At 54.7% G+C, this 24,403-nt stretch overlaps 1 protein-coding gene across 13 annotated transcripts in view; it reads left to right on the plus strand.

Moving 5' to 3' along the window:
* AFAP1L2 (actin filament associated protein 1 like 2) overlaps positions 1 to 24,403 on the plus strand; it is a 98,477-nt gene that overhangs the window by 72,025 nt on the left and 2,049 nt on the right. Inside the window, exons 4-18 of one of the 13 annotated variants that reach the window (XM_065894810.1) lie at positions 3,490 to 3,580; positions 6,249 to 6,332; positions 9,232 to 9,437; positions 10,477 to 10,656; positions 11,347 to 11,436; positions 12,910 to 12,994; positions 13,482 to 13,586; positions 16,111 to 16,322; positions 18,234 to 18,379; positions 19,235 to 19,346; positions 21,541 to 21,780; positions 21,865 to 22,039; positions 22,335 to 22,490; positions 23,931 to 24,124; positions 24,241 to 24,363. In XM_065894810.1, coding sequence (XP_065750882.1) covers positions 3,490 to 3,580; positions 6,249 to 6,332; positions 9,232 to 9,437; positions 10,477 to 10,656; positions 11,347 to 11,436; positions 12,910 to 12,994; positions 13,482 to 13,586; positions 16,111 to 16,322; positions 18,234 to 18,379; positions 19,235 to 19,346; positions 21,541 to 21,780; positions 21,865 to 22,039; positions 22,335 to 22,490; positions 23,931 to 24,124; positions 24,241 to 24,363 — 2,199 coding nt within the window. The remainder of the gene's footprint in view (positions 1 to 3,489; positions 3,581 to 6,248; positions 6,333 to 9,231; positions 9,438 to 10,476; positions 10,657 to 11,346; positions 11,437 to 12,909; positions 12,995 to 13,481; positions 13,587 to 16,110; positions 16,323 to 18,233; positions 18,380 to 19,234; positions 19,347 to 21,540; positions 21,781 to 21,864; positions 22,040 to 22,334; positions 22,491 to 23,930; positions 24,125 to 24,240; positions 24,364 to 24,403) is intronic. The other 12 variants (XM_065894812.1, XM_065894811.1, XM_065894813.1 and 9 more) reach the window with 12 other exon arrangements.

The following is a 24,403-nucleotide window of genomic DNA, read 5'->3' on the forward strand; positions in this document are numbered from 1 at the left end:
CTGAGCAGGGTGGCTTTCTTCCCTGTCCCTTCCTGTGAACCCTCAGTTATTTCAGGTTCCGAAGTCACACATCTTCTGCTCCTTCGTTGACTGTGTACCATCCTCATGGTCATGATGATAAAGTAACTTTCCTTTATTCTGAATTCCGGGAGTTTAGGATCTCCTGCTCCCCTGACCTCTGATAATAGGCCATCGCGCCTGTGTGATTATGTGACTCTCTTCTGAATTGTTGGAATCGTTTTGTCCTTTAACGTGACCCAGGCCCGTATCTTTTGCCCTGGCCGCCTTGAGGACAGGGGCTGTCCTGTTCTTTAAGGCAGTTGAGCTTGCTGTAAGCCAGGTCATGCCCAAATACTTCCTCTGTATCCTCCCAGAGTACCCCTGTTCTTCCCCCACCAAACATGCATACAGGCACCTTTTCTCCCTTTGATTGATATTTTTATATCTTATTTTGAAGGTCAGTGAGCACTAATATTTATTATTTAATAGTGCTGAGCACAGTTTAATCCTTACAGTGACCCCATGTGACGGGTACTTCTACTCTCCCCATTTTATAGCAAAGGAACTGAGGCCCAGAGAGGTCAAGTCAGTTGTCCAGAGTCACACAGCTCGATGTGCCCGTGTCAGGATTCGAACCCAGCCCCGAAGGTCAGATTCCTGCCCCACTGCCCTATCTGCCTCTCTGTATAGATCCATTTACAGATGATTTCACAGTGAGAGGCTTGGGAGACTCTCAAGAAACACCCCCTGGTGCTCAACTCCTAGATGGGAGGGCAGGCCCCCTGTGGGGATAATGACCCAGCAGGAGTTCCCACAGGAGGGTTCAATCCCCTTCTGTCCTGTTCTAATCATGGGAATCCAGACCAGAGCCAGACCTTGGGTGCTCAGAGCTTCCCTCCGGATGGGATCCCCACGCCCTCACCAAGACAAGGGTTCCCACACCCCGTGATGGGGAGTGGGGCTTCTTGGAGGCTGCAGCTGGAGGCCCAGCCCACTCAGGAAGCCTGAGCCCCAGGACCCAAAAGCAGAGACCTTGTCGGGGCCCAGGTAAGGAGACATTTTCCCCTCAGACCCCAGGAAGCAGGCTCTCAGAGGCAGCCCTTTCTCTGGCTGACCGAGGGGCCAGGAGTGGCCGAGAGGAGCAGAAACGTCTCTCCAGGCCAGGGGCAGCAAAGGCGAAGGATCGTCCACTAGCAGCTACCAGATGTGTCCACCATGTGCGAGGCCCTCGCCCCGGCGAGGAGCCCGGACGGAGGTACCGCTCACAGCCGTCGCCCTTCCGCAGCCGGCCCGGAGCGCAGCTGGGCTGCTTAGGAAATGAGCAGATTATTCTGTTCCTTCCTGCACGCTGTGTGTCGCACCTGCTGGGGCTGCAGGCTGCTCAGAGCCTGCCTCTGGGACTTGGGTCAGCTCTCTTGGCGTCGGGCCAGATGGAGTTCGAAGGACGTGGTATGGGAGCCAGGTGGTGGCCTGGCCTCTGCTGACCCTCTTCATGTGGACCTGTCTCAGCTTGCCAGACAGCAATCCAGTAGCCTGGCTCCTGCAGGGCGCCTGGGTTGTGGAGGCCCCCAGACAACGATGACAACAGCCTCCTGGTACTGGATGCGCGCCAGGCCCTGTGGAAGCACCATCACGTTTTGTCTCCTTGAATCCTCAACGATTCCAGTACTATTCCTGTTTTATGAAGAGGGAGAGTGAGACCGAGAGAGGCTGTCACACACCCATGGTTAAATCCATGGGCTCCTAAAGGCTGGATTCAAACCTAGTTCCATTCACTCCAGAGATCATAGAAATAGCTCTAGTCGCCAAAGCCACAGAAGACTTGGCTCTGGGGGGGGCCTGGTTTGTGCAGCAGCTGCAGGAGCAATACTCTGCCCCCGGGGGAAGCTGGGAACCGACGCCCTTGTGGTCCCTGCTGAGTACTGTCCCACGGGGACGTGAGCCCACGCTGCCTGTTCTCCCACCATCGCCTGGGCCAGGACTAGGGAAGCTCTGTCTGTCATAGGTCCCCCAAAGAGCTCATTTTCCAAGGCAAAGGTTTCTAGATTTCCCCACCTCCTGCCCCTCTTCCTGGTGGGGCAAGGAATCCCCAGCAGCCCAGGGGTCCGTCCGAGGTCAGGGCGCTGTGTCTCCTACGATCTCCCTGCACCCCCTTTACCTTAAGAGCCTCCTCTGTCTTCACTTGGCACCCCCCGAAGGTCCAGGCCTTGCCCCTCATGGGGAACACCCAGCGCAAGGACTTCTCAAAACCAGGACTGGGAATGCACTTCAGCTTTTGCCATTTCTGTTCTCATCACGAATATTCCCTTGGCCCTCTTCAGGGACTTCGTGATTCAGAAAGACATCAGAGACTTGTGTGGATGGACACTTACGTGTTCATGACCTATATATAGTAATATTCATGCCACCATCCACCTCTCTTTCTCCCCTGCTACTGCTTATGAGATCACCTTCATAGTCTAGTGCCCATCTTACAGATGGAGTAATGGAGGAGAGAACGATTTTCATGCTCTGTTCTTCTCCACAGTTGCATATGTTTTTGTTTTTTGGCGGTACGCGGGCCTCTCACTGTTGTGGCCTCTCCCGTCGCGGACACAGGCTCCGGACGCGCAGGCTCAGCGGCCATGGCTCACGGGCCCAGCCGCTCCGCGGCATGTGGGATCCTCCCGGACCGGGGCACGAACCCGCGTCCCGTGCATCGGCAGGCGGACGCTCAACCACTGCGCCACCAGGGAGGCCCTGCTTCTGTTTTTTATTCTACTCAAATTATGCTCATTTACCCTCATGCCATGTAAGAAATGCTGGGTGGTCCTGTCCTCTGAGCATCCTTCCTTGGTCCTAAATGTTCATCACACCCTCCACGCTCCCATGGAGCTCTGACCTTGTCTATTAAAGCACTTGATAAGGAGCTGTGAGCACCTAGTTAAGACTTTCTCAGGACTGACTCCTGACCATCTGGATGTGTCCCTCAGCTAGTCCGTGGGAGCCATCCAGTATCTGCTGAGCGAATGATTGAACTTGTTATGGGAGAAGTTTGGGAGTTAGCAGCCAGGTCCTCTTCCTCTGTGTACCCCTGATCAGCCCTTGTCTTTGTAGAAAATGTATTCTATGCAGAAGCCATCATAGCTACCATGACAGCCTGACTCCATCTGGCCTTTCAAGTGTGTTATGTCATGTCACGATGTGTACAATGACATTGTGTGTGTGGTGGGCATCGGAGCCTCATTTTGCAGGGGGCAAGGGGAATGCTGAGGCTTGGTGAGGTCAAGCAATGCGCCCACAGCCCTCCAGCTGGATGCAAACCAAACGCTGTGGATGGGGTGGCTGATGGGAGTCACGATAATTCCCGTTCTCCCTCTCGACTTGCTTGACGTCCAAGCTGGGCATTTTTTTCTTCTGCTTCCCTCTCCTTCCACCCAAAGGGTTAATTCCAAGTTGTTCCCAGTGTATCGTATCTGAAAATGTTTGTTTTATTTGTTCATACCACAGATTCCAGAACGGAAACAGCTCTCCACCCCAAAGATCGAGTCTCCAGAGGGTTACTATGAAGAGGCTGAACCATATGACACATCCCTCAATGGTACATCCTGGGGACGGGGCTTGGAGGGGGTCCAATCACTTCCTGCACGGATGCCAGTGCCAACTCCCCTGGTTGGGACCGGCACACTTACCCTGGCTAGAAACACAGGGCAGCCTGGGCGGCTCTAACTAGAGAGCATGGCCCGAATTGAGAACTGGCCACAGAGCATTTGGCCTCTGGTCTGCTGGGGAGCTGAGACCTACAGCAGACCCAACCCACCTGCAAGGAGGGGCTTGGGGTGGTCCACAAGGACCTGGTTTACTGTGTCTGATGCTTTCTGTGGTCCTGCCTGGATGTTGCTGGATTCAGCACAGAAATGTGACAAAGAAGAGGTGTGTTGGCCGAGAGGCACAAGGCCCCGTAAGCAATGGAAATGTGGTCAGGCTGAGCCAGAGCCCAGTTCCCAGGTTCTTGCGCTGGACTAATAGTCACTGGGTCCCACCGTGTACCCAGCACGCTTCTAGGAATCAGGAGCTCAGCAGCATGCAGGATTCAGTGGGGTTCAGTGGTCACGGCACTTAGATTGTGAGAGGGAAGACAGACAGCAAATAAACATAGGATGTGTCAGGTCAGGATGGAAAGCTGCAGGGGCTGGGTTGGGGCAGGAGAAGGATTTTATTTTAGATTAGGGAGGGCCTCTCTGATAGCATGACCTTGAGCAGATTCCCAAATGAAGTGGGAACTGGGTGGGGCTGATACCTGCAGGAAGAACTTTCTAAACAGAGAGCACAGTACGTGCAAAGGCCCTGAGGCAGGAGAGCCCTTGGCATGTTTGGAGGCCATTGTGGCAGGAGCAGGTGGGGTTGGGGGAGAGAGATGGGAGATGGGGACACAGAAATCAGCTGTTGGCCTTGGTAAAGACTTCGGCTTTTCTCTGAATAGACTTTTCTCCAGCCTTTGGAGGGGAGGGTTGTTTGTGGCTGACCTAACTTAGGTAGATGGCCTTTGCTATGGGGGCAGGGCTCACGCTGGAGTCATCTGTCCTCGGCCAGTGGTTCTCAGCCTGATGAGGTTGGATCAGAAATAGAAATGCTCTCGTTGTGGGGATTCTATAACACAGAAAGGCCTTGAAGGTTCTGGAAGAAAGAGATGGTTGTGACCCCATTCTCCCAGGTAGCTGGACTCTGGTCCCCTCACTCTCCCTTTCTTACCTCCTTCTCTTTCCTTCCTTTGTAAGTGAAAGGTCTTTGAAAGCGTAAAGCAACTTGCAGATGTCAGTGGTAAGGATCCCTGGTGGTGGGAATGAACTTGGCCGAAGGGGGGGACCTTGTTGGTGTCACAAAGAACTGGCCCTGGGATGAGATGGGACCAGTCACATGGAGCCACATGGGATTCTTGTCCTCTTTCTTCACACTTTACCTACTGTCTGCGGTCCCGGGAACTGTGTGGGAGGTGAGGGCTTCTTTGGCCCGAAGGAATTTTATTCTAAGAGGCTGGCTTTGTGGACAGACATCACTTAGCTTGTGAGGTGTTGCCAAGTCACCGGCTGGACTGTGATTTCAGACTGGAGCTGAGAGCGCGGTGGGGCTGTCTGGGTGCGTCTGGAAGGTGGGAGCAGTGACTCACCCCGGGGAGCACCTCCATGTGTCTGAAGCCCATCTCTCTCGGGTGTGGCCTGTGCCAGCCGGGGCCTGCCTCCCAGACGCTCCCGGGGGCCTGCTGGTGGGGCAGACACTTCATCTCGACACAAACAAGCAGTCAGAAGGATCCCGGTGTTTGTCTCTCGACTGGGAGTTCATATTGGTTTTATCCAGAACCAGGGGGTCATCACAAGGTCAGCAAGGAGGGTGGGGAGAAGCCCAGGTGCCTTTTGTCCCCTGCCAGCTCGAGGATGGAGGATGACTTGTGGGGAGCTGGTCATACTTACCACGAAGAGGGGGCCTCCCCTGCATCATAAGCCGGCCTGCTGTCCCCCACACCTGTTTGACCAGTGGGACGCACAGGTCACAACAGCAGAAATGACCATCGGACTCCCACCCCTTGCTCTACTTCTTTGGCCAACAGCGATTTTGCTGACTTCCTGAAAAAGACCAGTTGCTTGGCCTCTTGGCCTGCTTTATCAGCAGTCCACTCACTGCTTCCCTGGGTCAGGTCCTCTCTCTGAACAAGTTTAGTAAGTGCCCTGCCAGGGGCCTGTGCAGGAGCTATTAGGTAGAGCACCTGCATTGCTGGTGTCTCCTGCTAGAGACAGTAGACATCAGTAACGGCAGCTGCTGTAACAAACAACCCCTCTTGCAGCTTAGAGTAACCCAATGCAAATCTGATTCTCACTCACGGAATAGTTCAGCTGGGCCTTACTGGTCAGCAGGCTCCTGTCCAGCGTGGGCTCGGTCACCTTCTGAGGCCACAGAATCCACCACAAAGAAAGGGTGGAGAACCTCTATGTGCTCCTTAAAGGCACCAGGCAGAGTGACACCCAGTGCTTCTATCCACATTCCATTGGCGGCAGGAAGTCACATCTCTGGATGGGAAGGGGCTGGGAAATGACGTCCTTGGCCAGGCTGGGGTACACCTGACAAGCCCACATCTCTGACAGGAACGCACTAACTTCTGGTGGGAGGGCAGCCGCGTCGCCACATCTCTTTGTGCCTCTGCATCTCGGTCTGCCGCTCTCTTCATCTTCTCTCTCTTCCTCTTGCCTTTGTCTGTTCTTCTGGATCCCACACAGATCATTCTGGCAAATTTCCCCCCAGTGGAGTCCCCAGATGGGTACAGGTGCCTGAAGGAGTCGTTTACGCCACGATCACCTTGGGTACTGCTTGTCCCACAGCGGGAATGCCGGTGATCCCATCTGCTGCCTGGCCCTCTCTGAGGCGGGGTGCGTGCCCCAAGGGTGGCTGCCGCCCTCTTCCCGTCCTCTTGCATGGGTTCTGCGTGCGCACGCCGTGTGCTGTCCCTCTGCAGACCCCTGCCTGTAGCATCCGAACAGGCGGCTAGAGGACGCAGAGCGTGGCACGGCTGTCCCGCCCTCTATTCCCGAGGACACGCCACAGGACACAGTGGGTGCAGTCTCCACCTGGGGACAGCAAACAGGGGTATGGAATTATCTTAGCATCCTGCCTTTCACTCCTGTTCATCCTGCGACCTCTAGAAGCCGAGTACCTGTTTAAGAACACCCTACATTTATGGTTGGGCCGTGATCCCTCTTAGAGATAAATAAAATGGTCAATACATTTGCCCTAGATTTCCTCCAAGCTGTTCCAGGTAGCATCCCCATCACCCTTGGAGGCAGAGGGGCAGATGTTAGAATTCTCCATGGAACATGTGGGGCAACCCCAGAAGCACAGAACAGCCAGGGGCAGGGTGTGGGGGGAGTTTGGCCAGCTTCTTCACACTAAACTCTGTAGCCTCGCTTATTAATCTTTATCACCGAAAGAGCTATCCCGATGACTACATCATTCTTATTTATTATGCAGCTAATGCAGTGCTGACAAGGGGGACATTTTTTACAGAGTCACCCTGATCCTACCACCAGATCAAACCAACTACTTTGAGTTCTCTCTGAGCCTTTCAGTACTGTTCTCCTTGTATAGATAATTTTAATTGTGCTTTCTCACTTACCATCTCCTCTTAAGGAGATTCTCAAGTTGCAGACTAGGCTTCAGAGCTTTCGCTGATTACGGTTGCATGGTACGCTGGATGAAATCAGACTTTCCTGAGTCTCCTTCTTGAATAAATATCTTAATGCATGTAACCTTCCCCCCTTCCTTCCTTTTTCAAAAACTAGTTTCTTAGGATAAACTCCCAGGCCTGGGATTATGGGGTCGAAGGGTATGAATGTTTTTATGGCGCTCGAAACAACAGGCTGACAGGTTGTTTCCTGAGAGGCTGGTGTACATTTATATTGCCACCAGCCATACGAGAGAGTTCAGGGTCCCCTACTGGGTAGCACCACTATTTTCAATCTTTGTTTATTTAATGGGTATAAAATTGTGAACTGTGCAACTTTTTTATTAAGCCAGGAAGGGGAGTAGTAGCACACTGCTTTGCAAGAAGACTGATATTAAAATAGTCAAAGTATTATTTTTAAAACTATTAAAGCAAAATAAAACACATTTTCATTGGCATTGTAGCCAGAGTAACTGTGGCCGTGGCCTCGTTCTAATTCAAATGCGGTTCTGTTTTCTTAGTATTGCAGGAACCTAGCTATGCAGGTAGTTTAAGAGGCTTCTGGAGAAGAGAAGATGGGGGACCCGTGGGCTGTCTCTTTTCTGATGGATAATGTGCAGAAGAAAGGTTTCATTCACTGTGACTCAAGGGGACAGACGTGCCTGTAGAAGTCACAGGGAAGTAGGTGGGACTTTCTAACTGTTAGAGCTGCCCAGTAATAGAAGGAATTGTCCAGCAGTCGAGCGGTATGAGCTCCCCGTCCACGGGGGGATTCAAGCAGAGGCTGGGGCAGGGCTATGACAGACAGGATTCCTGTGCTGAGCCAGGGGTTGGACCTGGATCCTGAGGTTCTCCTTTCTCCGTGTCCTGCATTTCGGGGTTTGATTGATTTTTTTCTGCACCTAGTTTTTGTTGGCCTTGAATAGGGCAGTGAGGCCTGGGGAACAGAGAAATTCTTGCAGGGTGGTGGAGGCAGAAACCGAGGCATGCAGAGCGGGCACAGGATCGGGTGCAATTTGGTGCGTTTTGGGATTCTTTTAAACAGAATAAAAACGTGAGGGTGGGGGTTTCCCTGATGGCGCAGTGGTTGGGAGTCCGCCTGCCGATGCTAGGGGACACGGGTTCGTGCCCCGGTCCGGGAAGATCCCACATGCCGCGGAGCGGCTGAGCCCGTGACCCATGGCCGCTGAGCCTGCGCGTCCGGAGCCTGTGCTCCGCAACGGGAGGGGCCACAGCAGGGGGAGGCCCGCGTACCGCAAAAAAAAAAAAAAAACAAAAAACGTGAGGGTGGCTCATTGCTAGAAAGGAAGGGTAGCAGGTGGGGATGGGCAGAAGATGCTAAGCTCGTGACGGGAGGTGCTCTGTGGGGAGGGAAAGAGAACGGAGCCTGTGGAAGATGAGCCGATTTCCAGCAGGGCTGCGATTGTGAGGAGAGCCTTCAGGAGTGCGAGGGTGGCCGCCTTCCCCGGAGGGCCAGCTCCTGCTGGGCTTTGTTTCATCTTTTACTTCCACGGAGCCACAGCTTCCTGCTGCTCCCAGGACAGAACCAGGGACAGGGCAGGCCCAGTGGGCCGCTGCTGGAGGCTCGCCCAGCTCTGGGCTCAGACGGCGACCCTCTCCTCCTGGGCCCTTAGAAGCGATCTCACCCCACTGCTTCATCCTTCAGCGGAAGAAATGGAGGCCCCCAGCAGGGGCGCTGGACCTCTCAAGAGCAGGCGTGTGAGGGCCGCGTCTGGTCAGAGGTTTCCACGGGGTCTGAGGCGACAGGATTTGAGGAGGAAGAGGGAGACTCCTGGTTTTACGTCACCTGCGTCTGCGGCCGGAGGCAGCATCCAAGGCGCTTTGCTCAGGGGTTTGGGGGCCGGAAAGTCCGCCTGGGTGTGTGGTTGGTGACTGTGGGCTGGTCCAAGGGCACGGCGGGGGCGGGGTAGCCTGGGGACCACTGGATGCCCCTGCCTGCTCCCCTCCCTCCCGAAGGAGCAAAGCCTGTTTCAGAACATCCCCTGCCCGCTGGAACTGTGACGGAGGGCTCTTCCTTGCAGAGGACGGAGAGGCCGTGAGCAGTTCCTACGAGTCCTACGACGAGGACGAAAGCAGCAAGGGCAAGTCGGCCCCCTACCAGTGGCCCTCGCCCGAGGCCAGCATCGAGCTGATGCGCGACGCCCGCATCTGTGCTTTCCTGTGGCGCAAGAAGTGGCTGGGCCAGTGGGCCAAGCAGCTCTGCGTGATCAAGGACACCAGGCTCCTGGTGAGTGTCCTCTCCCCGGAGTGGAGGTGCGGGTGGTCCCTGATGCCAGGTGCTTAGAGCCTGTCGCATCGGGGGGTTTCTGCTTCTCCCCAGCAGAGCTTCGTGTGCGAGGATGAACGTGCTTTCTCTTACGTAGGAAGGACTAGTACTTCCAGCAGGCTTTCAGAGGGGTCTGTGACGACTGCCCCCTCCCCTCCCCACCGATCCCATCGTACAGATATTTTTTCCGGGGATCTTTTTGTCCCCTGGTCTGTGGGCTCCTTCTTCTTTACAGTCCTTTTGGGGTGGAGCCTGCTGCCCAGGCAGGTGACTGATGATGAGACCCATAAGGGAATCAGAAGATAGTACTCTGACCACAGCCCCGTTTCTTGTTACTTTAAATTTGGTTTTATGTCCCAGTGTGAAGTTCCACGGAGTCATCATAAACACCCCTTCTTCGCTGGTTACAACCCGCCCTGCTGCGTGCAGGTGTTTTTCAGGTAGTCCTGTTAAACAGCCCTGTAAAGAACCTCCATTTTACAAGTGAGAAACAGAGGGGTAATGCGTTTTCTCTGGTAGGGAGGAGAGTCGCTTCCTTTCTCTGCTAACACATCGTCTCCTAACGAATCGGATGATAAACTTGGCCTTCATCCCCTTTGGACCCCTTAGTGGGGAAGCCGAGCAAGGAACAGAAGCAGAGAGACAGAGAACTGGGAAAAGTGCCTTCCACCCTGGAAAGGTGGGAGTTGCCTGCAGAGGACACATTTTAGGAGCCGGTGTGGTCTGCAGTGGGATTAGAGCAGCTTGGATGAGCAGGGCTGGGGCCTCTCTGGCACGCGGGAGGAAGAGGCTTGAGGGAGACAGAGACAGCTGCCTGGTCACTCTGACGCCGAGAGCACGCGTTGCCAGTGTTGGAGGTGACAGCTCTGTGCTTGCACAGGGGTGTCCGGCCTTTGGGTTTGTCGTGCAGAGCCCACCCCTCAGCGGGTCCTGCCCTGCCCAGCGGCCCCCTCCTCTGCAGAACCTGGCCAAGCAGCGTCTCGCCTCTCCCCTCTTCCAGTGTTACAAGTCCTCCAAGGACCACAGTCCTCAGCTGGACGTGAACCTGCTGGGCAGCAGTGTGGTGCACAAGGAGAAGCAAGTGCGGAAGAAGGAGCACAAGCTGAAGATCACACCCGTGAGCGCCGACGTGATCGTGCTGGGCCTGCAGAGCAAGGACCAAGCTGAGCAGTGGCTCAGGGTGAGGGAGGCGCCAGGCTGCGGGGGAGGTGGGCCTGCTCCGCTCTGGGGCTCCCCAGCCTTTTCAAAAGGGATGGCTGTGGTCGGGGGTGAAGTGTCTATGATCCTTCAAGTTCGCAGGGCTTCCCACGTCGTCGGTGGTAGCGATCCACCTTAGGGAAATGGGTCGTGGGGCTATGTCTGCGATCTCAGACACCTGTACTCGGGCTCTAGCTGAAATCCACTTGCCTTCTGGTCTCCAGTGAGGCATCGCCAGCCAGTTCAAAGGCTCCTTCCCGGGGAGCTGGGGTGGACTCTGACAGGCATGTCTGGGAGCCTGGCCTGGACCAAGGCAGCGTCCAGGCCTGAGTCCCAGGCGGCATGCAGACCCTCCACAGTGAGCCCCACAGCCCCCAGGAGCCAGAGAGCCATCTGGCAAACGTGGGTGTTTACGCCCGCAGTGAACAGCCACCTCTGCCCAGGATGGGGTGAGAGGAGCTGAGGGCTGGCTGCCCTCACCCTGTTTGGGCTTTGCTGCCAACCCTGCCCCCTGCCTCCCTGGCATGCCACCAAACACCTGGGTGCCTGCAGGAGACAGGCCTCGGGAACACGCCCCCTCCCTGGCTGGGTCCCAAGGCCACGTGTGGCTAGGGGGGCTCTGGCTTTGGTCTGGCCGTGGCTGCAGGCCTGAAGGGTCTTCCTCTTCCTTCAGGTCATCCAGGAGGTGAGTGGCCTGCCTTCTGAAGGAGCTTGTGAGGGAAGCCAGTACACCCCAGATGCCCAGCGCCCGAGTTGTCCGAAAGTAAGCCTCTACCCTGCCTGAGCGTTCAGTCCCACTTTTGTCTCTATAAAATTCAAGGTGTTAAGACGGGGAGCTGTGCTCTTGCACGTCAGCCCAGTTGATAAACGTATAGTGCTTGGCTAAGGGCAGTAGCTTCAGCTTGGCAGGGAAACTGACGAGAATGGTAGAAGCCTACAGTAGTTTCTTGCTTGGGGGAAGGTTCATTGGGACAAAAGTCACTTTGCCTCTGTTCTTGGGCAGGGAGATTTTCCGAGGCTCTTCCTTCCCACTTAGGCAACCGTCTGGGTGTTGGACCCCAACCAAAGGGCCCTACTGCTGATTTGCATGGAGCTGTGGGAGCCCTGCTTTAGGGTCAAAGTTGAGAAAGTTGGGCTGGGTGCTGGCCGAGGGGAGGGCTGTCACTGCGGGGTCACATTCCACGTCCCCAGGCGGGTGCCCGGAACCCTGCTGTGCACAGAGGGTCCCTGTGGCTCATCTTGGGGTCTCCACCCCCGGCAGGGAGGAAGGCAGAGGGTGGGCAGAGGCCCTGAGCAGGGAGGAGGCTCTCTGCTCCTTTGGAAGGCACGGGCCACCCCCATGGAGGAAAACCCACAGCCTTCTAGGGTGACGGAAGAGGGGCTGATGTTTTCATTCTTACTCATTTCTTGGTCATTGACAAGAAAACCAAAGCCAGAGTAAACTTGGGAGATTCCTTCACATTGGGGTGAGAAACAAGGCCTCTCCCTAAAGACCCAGCACACAAGATTCCCTGGCCAGGTACTGCAGTCCTTGGTCCTCAGCGAAGGCCTTGTTGGTTGGGAGTCGCTGGGCTTGTTTTCCAGGGGTTCTGGAGTCAGTGGTTCTAGAAGAAGCCTGATGGGAATCTTCTGAGTGTCCACTCTAGGGACTGTCTCTAGTCCCCCAACAGCCCTGAGAATGCAGACAGGGGTGTTATCCCTATTTTATACACATGCGGGGTGGGGCTCAGAGAGGCCCTGCCACACTAGAGAATGCTCCAGGTGGGATTCGAATCGTGGTCTGACCCTGTGAGGACAAGCCAGCTCTTCTGCAAAGCCTGCCGCGTTGGTAGTACAGTCAACTCTCAAAAGACGTCCTGGTATGGGTGGGTCCCAGCTTCAGTTGCGACGCTGACTCTCGTGCACCCTGGGGCTGGCTACCTGCGCTGCCCACTGGCTACGGAGCCGCTGTCACACCAAGTGGAGTAGTCATCTTGAGGACTCACTATCAAGGATATGCGGTGGCCTGAAGAAGGAAACAATGCTCTGGGATGGGGTGGGGAACCTCACAAGGGAAGGCAAAGGCAGGTCCTTTAGGGAGCCCCAGGGAGGCCTGGCCATGCCCCACCAGTGACTTGGACTCCAAGGTGACCCCTAGCCTACACCCAAGAGTCATCTATTATTTTCCCTTAAATTGTGGTCTCCCAGGTAACCATTCCCAGACAAGATCACCCACTTGTCTCTCTCTCTTCCACAGCCAGATGTAACTGAGAAGTACCTGTCAGCCTCGGAGTATGGAAGCTCCATAGATGGCCACCCTGAGGTCCCGGAGACCAAAGATGGTACAAACGCTCTGGCTCTCAGCCTAGGGTTGGGAGGGGTGGTATCCCGGGCTCTGAGGCTCGGCTGTCTGGCTCAACCCTACCGAGTTTTAACAGCTCATTCCAGCATGCCTCCAGTTTCTAAACTGCTTACAAGTATATAGCTGATAGATCCCGGAAAAAAGGAGAGAGGACCAAACTGAAGTTACGTTTCATGAATTGCTGGGGGTAGAATATTCTTTCATCTCGTTTGCTAACCCTAGTTCAGATCTCTCTGAGCCAATTCAGTCTGTAAAGATTCTCCAGTGCTGACATGTTCTGTAAGAGAGGGTGGTGTGCCTCTAGAGACACCTGACCGGCCTGTGGATCCGAGTTTGGGGCACAGACCTGTGCGCGCACAGGGAGGGGCAGACAGGACAGGGACAGGTCTGCTAATTTTTCCGTCATCCACGAGGGCACATCGGTAGGCTGTGTGCAAGGCTGAAAGTTTTTCCTCTCATCTTGACAGTCAAGAAGAAATGTTCTGCTGGCCTCAAACTGAGCAACCTAATGAACCTGGGCAGGAAGAAATCTACCTCGCTGGAGCCTCCGGAAAGGTCCCTCGAGACATCCAGTAAGCTTCAATAGCCGCCTCCTGGGCCAGAGGGCGGGCCCCCCGCTGGGCCACAGCCCGTCTCCGTCTCCGGGAAGGCGGCTCAGACGGCCAGGGCAGGGACTTGGGGTTTTGCTCTAGCAGCTCTTGAGCGGGTGAGCCCACAGTCCACGGTTTCTGCTGATCTTCGCTGCAGGCAGCCCTGTATAAAGCCTCACCAGACCCTCTTGCTGCAGTGTGCGGAAGTGAAGGGTAGTTGATGGCCGTCCTCCTAACAGTCTTTAAAGTTGTATGTTCATTCGATCAATGTGTATGGAGCACGGGAGGCACGGTGTTAGGGAAAGGGGCCCAAGCAGGCGGAGGACACAGTCCTGAGAGCTTACAGCTCAACAGAGATGATGGCCTCATACCCATCACCACACACTGTGCCGTCTCAGTAGCTACAAGGACTCGGGGACAGAAAGAACCTTTCTTACTCTGTAGACAGAGATGGATGGCTTCCTGGACCTGAGCTGCCAAGGCCGGGCGGGAGCTAAACGGGCTGGGATGGCCCCCGCGGGCAGGAGCAAAGACTCTGAGGGGGCACTGGTAAGACCCGTTAAGGGGATGACAAAAGCCCGTGTCGCTGGTACAGAGGGAATGTGTGGGTGCTGGGAGGCCCTCCAGGTCATCTCTGCTGCCCTTACTCGGCCTTGAGGAAACTGATGACAGGAAAGACAGACAGAGAGAGAGAGACCTTTCCCAGAAAACATCCTGGCTTCCAACTCAAAGCTCATTGCTATACTTACGCCCTGGAACCTGAAGGCCACTACTCTCCATCTTTGGGCCTTTTCCTCCTCCTCATGGAACCCGTGTACCAGCCCTGGGCTCTCTTCCTGAGTCCCAGTTCGGCTCTTGTGGGCTGGAGCGACAGGAAGGCAGCAGACAGGGCCCTGCCTCTGGAGTCTCCTGGCTCTGTGGCCAGGTTGCCGGGTGACGGCCCAGCTCTGCCAGCCCCTGTGGCCTCAGAGGGCACGGTGTTGGGCCTGGGAGCCTGGTCCCAGTGAGTCGCTTTGCGCGACGTGGCTGGGTTCTTGCTGGCCGTTACTCAGCAGGGAAGCACGCTCCTGTCCCCTGTGGCTGGGGAAGGGCCAGAGAGAACATGGCTACTCTCCTTCCCAGGACTCGGTGCCTGAGCTCCCTGCCTCTCTTTGGTCCAGAGAATCGTGATGGGCGAGTGGGGCGCCTGCCTGAATGAGCCAGAGTTCCTAGGTCCTGGGCTCACATTCTTCTACTTTGCTACTGTGATGTGATGGTCTCGTGGCCCTGAGAAATTCACGATCCCCACTGACTGTCCAGCACTGGACTGGGTGCGAAGGTGGCCGTGTACTTTGACCCTGTTGCATGGGCCTAGTTCTTCCCGACTAAGGTTCAGAGCAGCTGCCGGTCCCTTAGGATGGAGAAGGCATCCGCTTTGTAAGCCAGTGCCCGTGGGAAGGTGAGCAGCACAGAGAGATGTCGACCCACGGTGTGTGGGGCAGGCAGAGGGGCCTGAGACTGGATGTTTACTGGTCTTTCCAGCCCCAGGGACAAGGCTGTGCTTGGTGCACGGTGTCAGCTCCATAAATATTCACCTAAGTTGGGAGGAAGCTGAACCCAACACATGCAACCATTTAAAAACAAGAAAGCCCTATGTGATGGATGCACCCCAGCACTGGCAGCCCCTGTGTGCCGGTAGAGAAAGAAGGGCTGCCTGGTGGAGAGGCCAAGGGGCACAGAACCAGGCGCTGGAGACGAACGTGGCAAGTTCCTGCCCTTGACAAGCTCTGTGTCCCGTTGGGAGGCTGACATGGAAGTGGAGAATGTCGCTGTTCCAGGACTCAAGTGTTCTGAAGGCCGACCGTGCAGGGAGGGCAGGACCCAGGAGGGCCAGCCACCTCTGGGAGGACGTGGAGGAGCTGGCCGAGGGGGGAGGGGCCTTTGCAGGCTGAGACCCAGCGACTGGGGACGGCAAGGTGTCAGGGGAGCTGAGGGAACTACGGCTGTGGAGGTGAGGGGGTCGCATCTGCGGCCAGGACACCCAGGCTGGGGTGAGCTTCCTGCAGGTGGCCTGGGCTGGCAGGGGCGGGGGAAGGGAGACAAGGAGGCCGGGGTGGGGGTGCCTGCCTCGGTCCTGCACACACACACACGCAGACACACATGCGCACACACACGCGCACAAACGTGCACGCAGACGCGCACACGCATGCAGACACACACGCGCACAAACGTGCATGCACGCACACACACGCACACACACACGCTCTCTGCCTGGTCCAGGCCAAGGCACGACTCACTTCCCTCCGGACAGGCCTCTCTCAAAACCCAGTAGCACGGCGCTGCCCACCTTCAAAGGATCTAGCAGCTAACACAAAGGAGAATTCACAGCCTCTACGAGGCAAGAAAGTCTCTTGGGCAAAGCATGGCAAGCCTTGGAGCTGAGCTCTGGAGGAGCCTCTCCAGGGGTCCGGGGGCAAGGGCGGCCCTCAGCCACCCACCCGCCCTGAAGCCGCGTCCCACTCCGCAGGTTACCTGAACGTTCTGGTGAACAGCCAGTGGAAGTCGCGCTGGTGCTCCGTCAGGGACAGTCACCTGTACTTCTACCAGGACCGGAACCGCAGCAAGGCGGCCCAGCAGCCCCTCAGCCTGGTGGGCTGTGAGGTGGTGCCAGACCCGAGCCCCGACCACCTCTACTCCTTCCGCATCCTCCACGATGGCGAGGAGCTGGCCAAGCTCGAGGTACCGCTGGCCCTCTGGCTGGGTGGGAGTGGGGAGGCACGGCCAGGGCAGAGGTCGTGGTCACGGCTGTTTGCCGCAGGTCCTGAGGACCGCAGTCCTACAATGGGAGAGTCAACTTAGCCACCCTTTATTTTTACTTCCTTTGCCTGAGATTGTTTGCATTTTAAAAAAATTTCCATTCCCTTTCTGACCTCAGGGTGGTTGTGTTATAGGAATGGGACAATGAGCTATTTCCTGCACTTAGGGCAGGAGGAGTATTTATAACTCCCTGAGCTACTGGAAAAACTTTCTGGGGACTCAAAGCGGGTTTGTGATTTCGTTTGTGTATCACCAGATGGGGGCCAGTACATAAAAATGCTGACTGTTAGGGCTTATCTGGCGGGGGGGAATAATAAGGTTTGTGACACAATTACATTATTCCCACCCCCCGTCCTCTGTTCGATGTTACATTTACAAAAAATAAGAGGTGACCTAATGCCTCGCAATGAGCCGGGCAGGCCTGAGCCAGAGGGCTTTACAGGCACTTAAGCACACAGCCCAGTTCACCCCTGTTCATCTAGTCCTGTATCCAGGGGTCTTCATCCAGATTTTGCTCCAATACTGCCCTCTGGTGGCTAAAAGATCCACATCCCAACTGCTTCCCAGGGACAAGCTTGTATTCATTCCTGCATCCATCCATCCCGTTGACAGATACCTATTCAGCACAGTGATAGGGTGAACAAGACAGACTCCCTGCCGTGGAACTTACATGCTAGTACGAGAGTGAGATATTATTCAGTGGTTGTCCAACTGATTACTCAGTAATCACTCAGCAGTGGGGCAGGCGCCATGAATAGGTAGGAAAGTTTGCGTGCTGGGCGGATGGGGGCTGGTGTAGGGAAAGCCTGTGGGACAAGGTGGGGAGGGACGGGGAGGCTGATCCTAAGAGCAGTGGGAGACCCTGAAGGGTTTCAAGGGAGGGTGGCGTGTTCAGGTTTGGATTCCAAGATTCCTCCTCCAGCTGCTGGGTGGGGGACGGAGGAGAGGGGGACAGGAAGGGATAAAATGAGACCCGTTAGGAAGCTGTTACCATCGCCCAGTGCAGGGATGGTGGTAGCAGGAACTAGAAGCAGCCCGTGAAAAGCTGTATTGAGAAATCCACTCGAAAATGAGTGGGGAAAGGAAACCAGCTAAACGTCAAACCACTTTTAGCTGCCCCTCTGATAGCGAGAAAAGAGCAGTAAGGGGGCAGAGCGGTGCGGTGTAATGCCAGCATGGTGACTGTTCTTCCTCATGAAAGTAAACCTGTAGTATTTATAGAATTCCCAGTTCTTTCTCATTATAAAGCCCAGAAACCCTGTTGGCATTTTAATAGAAATACTGTGTAATACATATTTGATTAGAATGCATTGTCCCCTGGAGAAAATCAGGCACCAACTTCACCGGAATTTAGCTCACGATTTGTCAGAGCCAGCTGACCTGGTGTAACGTGTATGAGACATCCTGACTCTTGAAACCATAAACAAAAATAGATTTGAATTTTGTTATTTCTTAGGGATCCAGGTAGTCTTGTATAAATGGACTAGGGTTGTAAACTGAAATGTGATCATTCATAAAATAGAGGTGTCGACCTAAAATACATACATTTTAACAGTCCTCTCCCGGTCCATTAGCCTCCCAGAAATACATGTTTATAAACATCACGTGATACTTGGGACAAATGTCCACAGCATCATTGAGGTGGCACCAGGGTGTCAGTAGTAGCAGGAAATATCATTTGGGGGTCCCTGGGGGATGGGATATGCTAGTGAGAATGAAGAGCATGACCCCAGTGCTCCCAGAGGCCTTGCCCGGGGTGGGCATCAGGGCAGGGGTGGGGGCACCAGGCAGCACACTCCAGCCTTGCTCATGTCCCTCTCGGCCTCCTCCCAGGCCAAGTCTTCCGAGGAAATGGGCCACTGGCTAGGCCTCCTGCTTTCTGAGTCGGGCTCCAAGACAGACCCAGAAGAATTCACTTACGACTACGTGGATGCCGACAGGGTTTCCTGTATCGTAAGCGCCGCCAAAACCTCTCTGCTGTGAGTATTAAGGGGCCTCCTGCTTTGCACCCTCCCACTCCCAGCTATGCTTCTAGACCGAGGCCCAGGCTGGCCTCTGGTGGTCAGTCGAGCAGGGTGGCAGCTGGGAACTCAGGGTGGTCCCTGTTCTACTCAGCAGCAGGCAGGCCAGGGCCAGGGAGCAGCCCTGCAGGAGGCCCAGCAAAGAGCTGAGCCAGGCCTCTGGCCCGGGGGCAGCCACAGCATCCCTGGCTCTCATGAGACGCTATCCAGCTCCTGAAGGCAGAGTTGGCGCCTTTCCTGGCCTTCTGCTTTCCTTTCTGTGGAGGTAGCACTTTCCCATGGCTCCATCGCTGGGTCCCAGCACACCCTGGAATAAGCAGGGCAGGGGTAGTACTCCTGCTTCCTAGATGAGCAAACTGGGACTCGGGGAGAAGTGGTCCTGGGTTGGGGGGTAGAAGTAGCATGGGTAGAGGCCGGCTGAGCCAAAATGGGGAAGGCATCTGGCCTGTGCTGGCCAAGTGTATTGTGAAGATGAAGCGAGAAAGGGTTTTGCTGCTGTTGGAAGGAGATCCTGAAAAGGAGAAATCAGGGCGAGAAGATGGCAAAAGGATTCCAAGAGGAGGGGTACGGGGCGAGGGAAGTTCGTTTTTCGGGAAGAGAAATTTGGAACCAGGAGTTCTAGTAAGAAGGCCCTGGGGAGAGAGGGCGGAGATACCACTAAATAAATGAATTTGCTTTAAAATGAGGTCAGAGCTAGTCCCCAGGCCGCCTGCACTGCCCACAGATTTCTCTGCACCTCTCATTGTTATGACTCCTTTGAGACTGGTGGCTTTTAGCACCCTGTCCTGAACCCTCTTTTGCCGTGTCTCCCAGACTGATGCAGAGAAAGTTCTCAGAGCCGAACACTTACATTGACGGCCTGCCCAGCCAGCATCACCAGGAGCTGCTGTATGATGACGTGGAGGTGTCAGAGCTGACGGCTGTGGTAAGGGCGCCGGCTGGGCTGCAGCCTGGGGCTGCCCATCCTCTTCCTGCCAAGCCTCAACGCCAGAGATCGTTAGATGGTCCCTAAGAGGAATGGACTCCAGGTCACCCTCAGGGCCATCAGTGCAGAAACCGAGGCGCAACGAGGTCATATTTTGTATTGTGGGGCAGTGCCATCTGCCTGGCTTGGGGACTTGTCGAGATAAAACAGCTGGTTAACCACCCTGGTCAGTGCCAGGGGTGTGGGGTGTGGCGGTGGGAATGGGGAGCAGCAACACCATTAGCCTTTTTAAAAAACTGAAGTAGAGCTGATTTGCAATATTATATTAGTCTCAGGTTTACAGCACAGTGAGTCAGTATTTTTATAGATTATATGCCATTAAAAGTTATTTCAGGGGCTTCCCTGGTGGCGCAGTGGTTGAGAGTCCGCCTGCCGATGCAGGGGACACAGGTTCGTGCCCCGGTCCGGGAAGATCCACATGCTGTGGAGCGGCTGGGCCCGTGAGCCATGGCGGCTGAGCCTGCGCGTCCGGAGCCTGTGCTCCACAACAGGAGAGGCCAAAACAGTGAGAGGCCTGCGTACTGCAAAACAAAAACAAAAACAAAAAAATACAAAATAATGGCTGTAATTCCCTGTACTGTACAATCTATCCTTGTTGCTTATCAACATAGCAGTTTGTATCTCTTTTATACATAGCAGTTTGTATCTCTTAATCCCATACCCCTATCTTGCCCTTCCCGCCTACCCTCTCCCCACTGGTAACCACTAGTTTGTTCTCCATATCTGTGAATCTGTTTGTTTTGCTATATTCATTTGTTTGTCTTATTTTTTAGATTCCACATACAAGTGGTATCATACAGTATTTGTCTTTCTCTGACTTATTTCACTAAGCGTAATATTCTCTAGGTTCATCCATATTGCGGCAAATGGCAGAATTCCATCCTTTTTTATGGTTGAGTAATATTCCGTGTGTGTGTGTGTGTACACACACACACATATATAATACATACATACACCTTCTTTATCCATTCATCTGTTGGACACTAGGGTTGCTTCCATATCTTGGCTGCTGTAAATAGTGTTGCTATGAACACTGAGGTGTGTACAGCCTTCCAAATAAGTGCTTTTGCTTTTTCTGGATATATACCAAGGAGTGGAATTGCTGGATCAGATGGTAGTTCTATTTTACTGTTTTGAGGAACTCTGCACCAGTTTCCATTCCCACCAACAGTGCACAAGTCTTCCCTTTTCTCCACATCCTTGCCAACATGTTATTTATAGGCTTTTGAAGACAGCCATTCTGACAGGTGTGAGGGGGTATCCTGTGGTGGTTTTGATTCGCATTTCTCTAATAATTAGTGATATTGAGCATCTTTTCACGTGCCTGTGGGCCATATGTATGTCTTCTTCGGAAAAATGTCTGTTCAGGACTTCTGCCTGTTTTTTGATTTTTTTTTTATATTGAGTTGTATGAGCTATTTATATATTTTGGATATTAACCCCTTGTCGGTCAGATCATATGCAAATATTTTCTCCCATTCCATAGGCTGTCTTTTCATTTCATCAGTGGTTTCCTTTGCTGTGCAAGAGCTTTTAAGTTTAATTAGATCTCATTTGTTTACTTTTCCTTTTATTTCTTTTGCCTTAGGAGACAGATCCAAAAAAATATTGCTATGCTTCATGTCAAAGAGTGTTCTGCCTATGTTCTCTTCTAGGAGTTTTATGGTTTCAGGTCTCACACTGAGGTCTTTAATCCATCTGGAGATTATTTTTGTATGTGGTATGAGGAAATGTTCTATCTCATTCTTTTAACGTGTAGCTGTCTAGACACCATTAGCCTTTGAGGCTCACAGCGGAGGGGGAATAATCCCCCTGACAGCAGGTTTGCTTCACTGGGCATGGGCCTCTGTGGGTTATCTCATTTAATCCCAACCACCTGATAGGGAGGTACTACTAGTCTCTTCTCTCCAGATGAGGAAGTGAGGTCGGGAAGGTGAAGTACGGTCTCCCGGGTCCCCCAGCTCTTGAACGGCAGACCCAGGCCTTCTCACTCCAGCTCAGCAGGAAGCTCCCTGGGAAGGAGGCCCTGCGAACTCCGGCACAAGGAAGGGGACAGGAGACCTGCGGCAGGGCCCCCTCCAGAGCCCAGGGAGCCGAGGCAGTGGAGAAAGCCCCCTGTATCTTCCCTATGCAGGGGGAGGCCCCTGAGGAAGCTGCTTCTGCGACAGATGCTCCGAGTGAGCCTGACCCCGACCGCGTATACCTGGACCTCACACCCGTCAAGTCCTCCCTGCACGGCACCGGCGGTGCACAGGCCCGGGCCCCCTCGCCCACGCTGCCCCAGCCGGACCCTCCGGCCGAGGCCCTCCCTGCAGACCTGAACCCCACCCCCGATGAGCCCCTCACGGTGTCTCCAGAGAACCCCGAGTTGCAGGTACAGGGGGTCCCCCAGCAGGTGAGCTGGCCTCACCTTCTGGGGTGTCTCGGCCAGCTGGGTCCTGTTTGCTGTCTCCCAAAGCAGATGCAGCAGGAGAGTCAGGAACCTGAGGAGCCTTCCCTGGGAATCACGGCAGTCAAAATCCAGACTGAACAGCAGAAGATCTCCTTCCCACCGAGCTGCCCTGACACTGTGCCCGTCGCCCCAGCCGGGGCCAGCCCACCTGTGAAAGACAGGTTGAAGGCAACCAATGCAGGTGCCTGTGCTAGATTAAGAGTTGAAGGTTTTGGAAAGGGCTTGGAGAAGTTAGCCCAATTCCCTCCCTTTCAGATGAGGAAACAGAGGCTCAGAGAGGTGAAGGACTTGCCCAACGTCACACAGCAAAGAAAGGGTGGGCCCCATTTCCTTTTCTGTCCGTGCTAGGCTGGCCTGGCATCCAGTTGTAATCTACTGCCAAAGCCCTGGGTTCCGTCTGAGCCTGTAGAGTGGGGTGGGACAGCCCTCAGGGGCCAGCCTGGCTGACCCGGGGGTTCCCCTCTCTGGGTCTGTAGAGATCAAACTTGGCAAGAACAGGACAGAAGCCGAGGTGAAGCGGTACACAGAGGAGAAGGAGAGGCTTGAGAAGAAGAAGGAAGAAATCCGGGGGCACCTGGCTCAGCTCCGGAGGGAGAAACGCGAGTTGAAGGAGACCCTGTTGAAGTGTACAGGTAAGGGCCCCCCCTCAGCAGAGAGGGCCCGTGGAGGGGCCTGGGCTTTCCGGGGGAAGAATCCGGATCTGCACCCGGGCTGCAGCCCCGTCAGCCTTTGGCACAGGTGGATGCTCCCTGCAAAGTCCTCCCCCTCCAGCCTGTCTGAAGGGCCACTGTCCTGTACCAGGACGTAGCTGGAAAAGCTGGTTAAAGGAGGAAATTCTCTAAAAATTGTGTTTAGACCTGAAGTGTTTGATTCTCACTTCAAACAAATGAATATTTTTTGGCCCATCTTCTAAAGCAGTGCCAAGGTCTTTTCCTGCCATCTGGGCTGGCTGACGGGAGCCCCGGGTCATTGTTTCCACAGTAACCACATCTCTAATGCCTCATCTGGTCATTTCTTTACAAGCACCTTGAGTTTGTGTTCATTTTAAAGAAATCTGAATCCTTGTAGATTATTTTCCAAGTCATCTTCATATGATTCTTCAGCCGTTTCCTAGCACCTTGTCTCTCCCAAGACCTTTCAGCAGCATTTGACTTCGTTTTCAGAGTAGTAACTCTGGGCTCATTTAATATTTAAACTGCAAACTCACACTAACAGGTTTGGGCTCTCTGGGGAGCTTATAACATGATTGGTGGTGGAAGGTCATGGGGGCACAAAGTGACCCACTGGTTTTTTTGCTTTTTTAATATTACATCTTTAGCGAGAGAGAATTCACAGACCATACGATAACCCACTTACAGGTGGTTTTCAGTACATCCACAGAGCTGTGCAGCCGTCACCACAGTCGATTTCAGAACACTTTCATCACTCCTCCTCATTAGCAGGCGCCCTTGCTTAGGATTCTATATTGAACACGTCCATCCTTTCCTCTAGCGCAGCGAGCTCCTGGGGTTGACTCTTCATAAGTCGTCATTTCTTGGTGCTGTAGGACCAACCTGAGAACTCCAGGGTGAAGAGGGAAGCATAAAACAGGGCTGAGAAGGTGCCAGGGCTGAGGACCACTGCTCCACTAGGCCCAGGGAAGCAGCACACGTGCCAGAAGGACGGAGGGAACCGTGTGGGGCAGGCTGCAGTGGCCCAGCCATCCTCCAAGGGTCATTAATAAAGCTCCTCTGTCCCTTTGGGGTCGCTGTCACAATAGCAGGTATCGAAACAACTGAGAGTCTCTCTACCAGAAGGGACTTAGGACTCAGGTTCAGGCCCTCTTGTGAAGACAGAGCTCTTCTTCTGGGGGCCTCCCCAGCCTTTGTGGAGTGCGGACACAGGACCTGGGCTGGGAGGCCGCCCATCACCCAGAGGCCCATCCCAGCCCTGAGTGTTCGAGCCAGACCTGTGGTCCGGGGCCACTTGGGGTCCTGTTCCAGCAGAGCGTGTGCGAATCCTGCCCTCCCCCTGGTGGGGCTTCTGGCTGAAGGGCTGTTTGTTCCCTGCAGCCGACTGGCTTCTCTCTGCAGACAAGGGGGCGGCGGCCAGCCTGGAGGAGAAGCTGAAGGAGATTGACGAGGAGTGCAGGGTGGAGGAGCGCAGGCGCGTGGACCTGGAGCTCAGCATCGTGGAGGTGAAGGACAGCCTGAAGAAGGCCGAGGCTGGGCCCGTGACGCTGGGCACGACTGTAGACACCACCCACCTGGAGAACGTGAGCCCCCGGGTGAGTTCGGGAGCCGCGTTCCTCTGAGCTGCTTGCAGGGCCTCCTGGACTGGGCTTGGGGACTGGGTCACCCTCCCCGCCCTGAACTCAGCCCTCCCTCTCTCCTGTGACCACAGCCCAAAGCTGCCCCCTCGACTCCTGCCCCGGACTGTACCCCAGTCAACTCCGCAACTGCGCTCAAGAACAGGCCTCTGTCGGTCATGGTCACGGGCAAAGGCACCGTCCTCCAGAAAGCCAAGGTAAGCGGTCATTCCCGGCGTCCTTCAGGGCCACGGGTGG

This window comes from Phocoena phocoena, chromosome 16, assembly GCF_963924675.1.
Source record: "Phocoena phocoena chromosome 16, mPhoPho1.1, whole genome shotgun sequence".
NCBI lineage: Eukaryota > Metazoa > Chordata > Mammalia > Artiodactyla > Phocoenidae > Phocoena > Phocoena phocoena.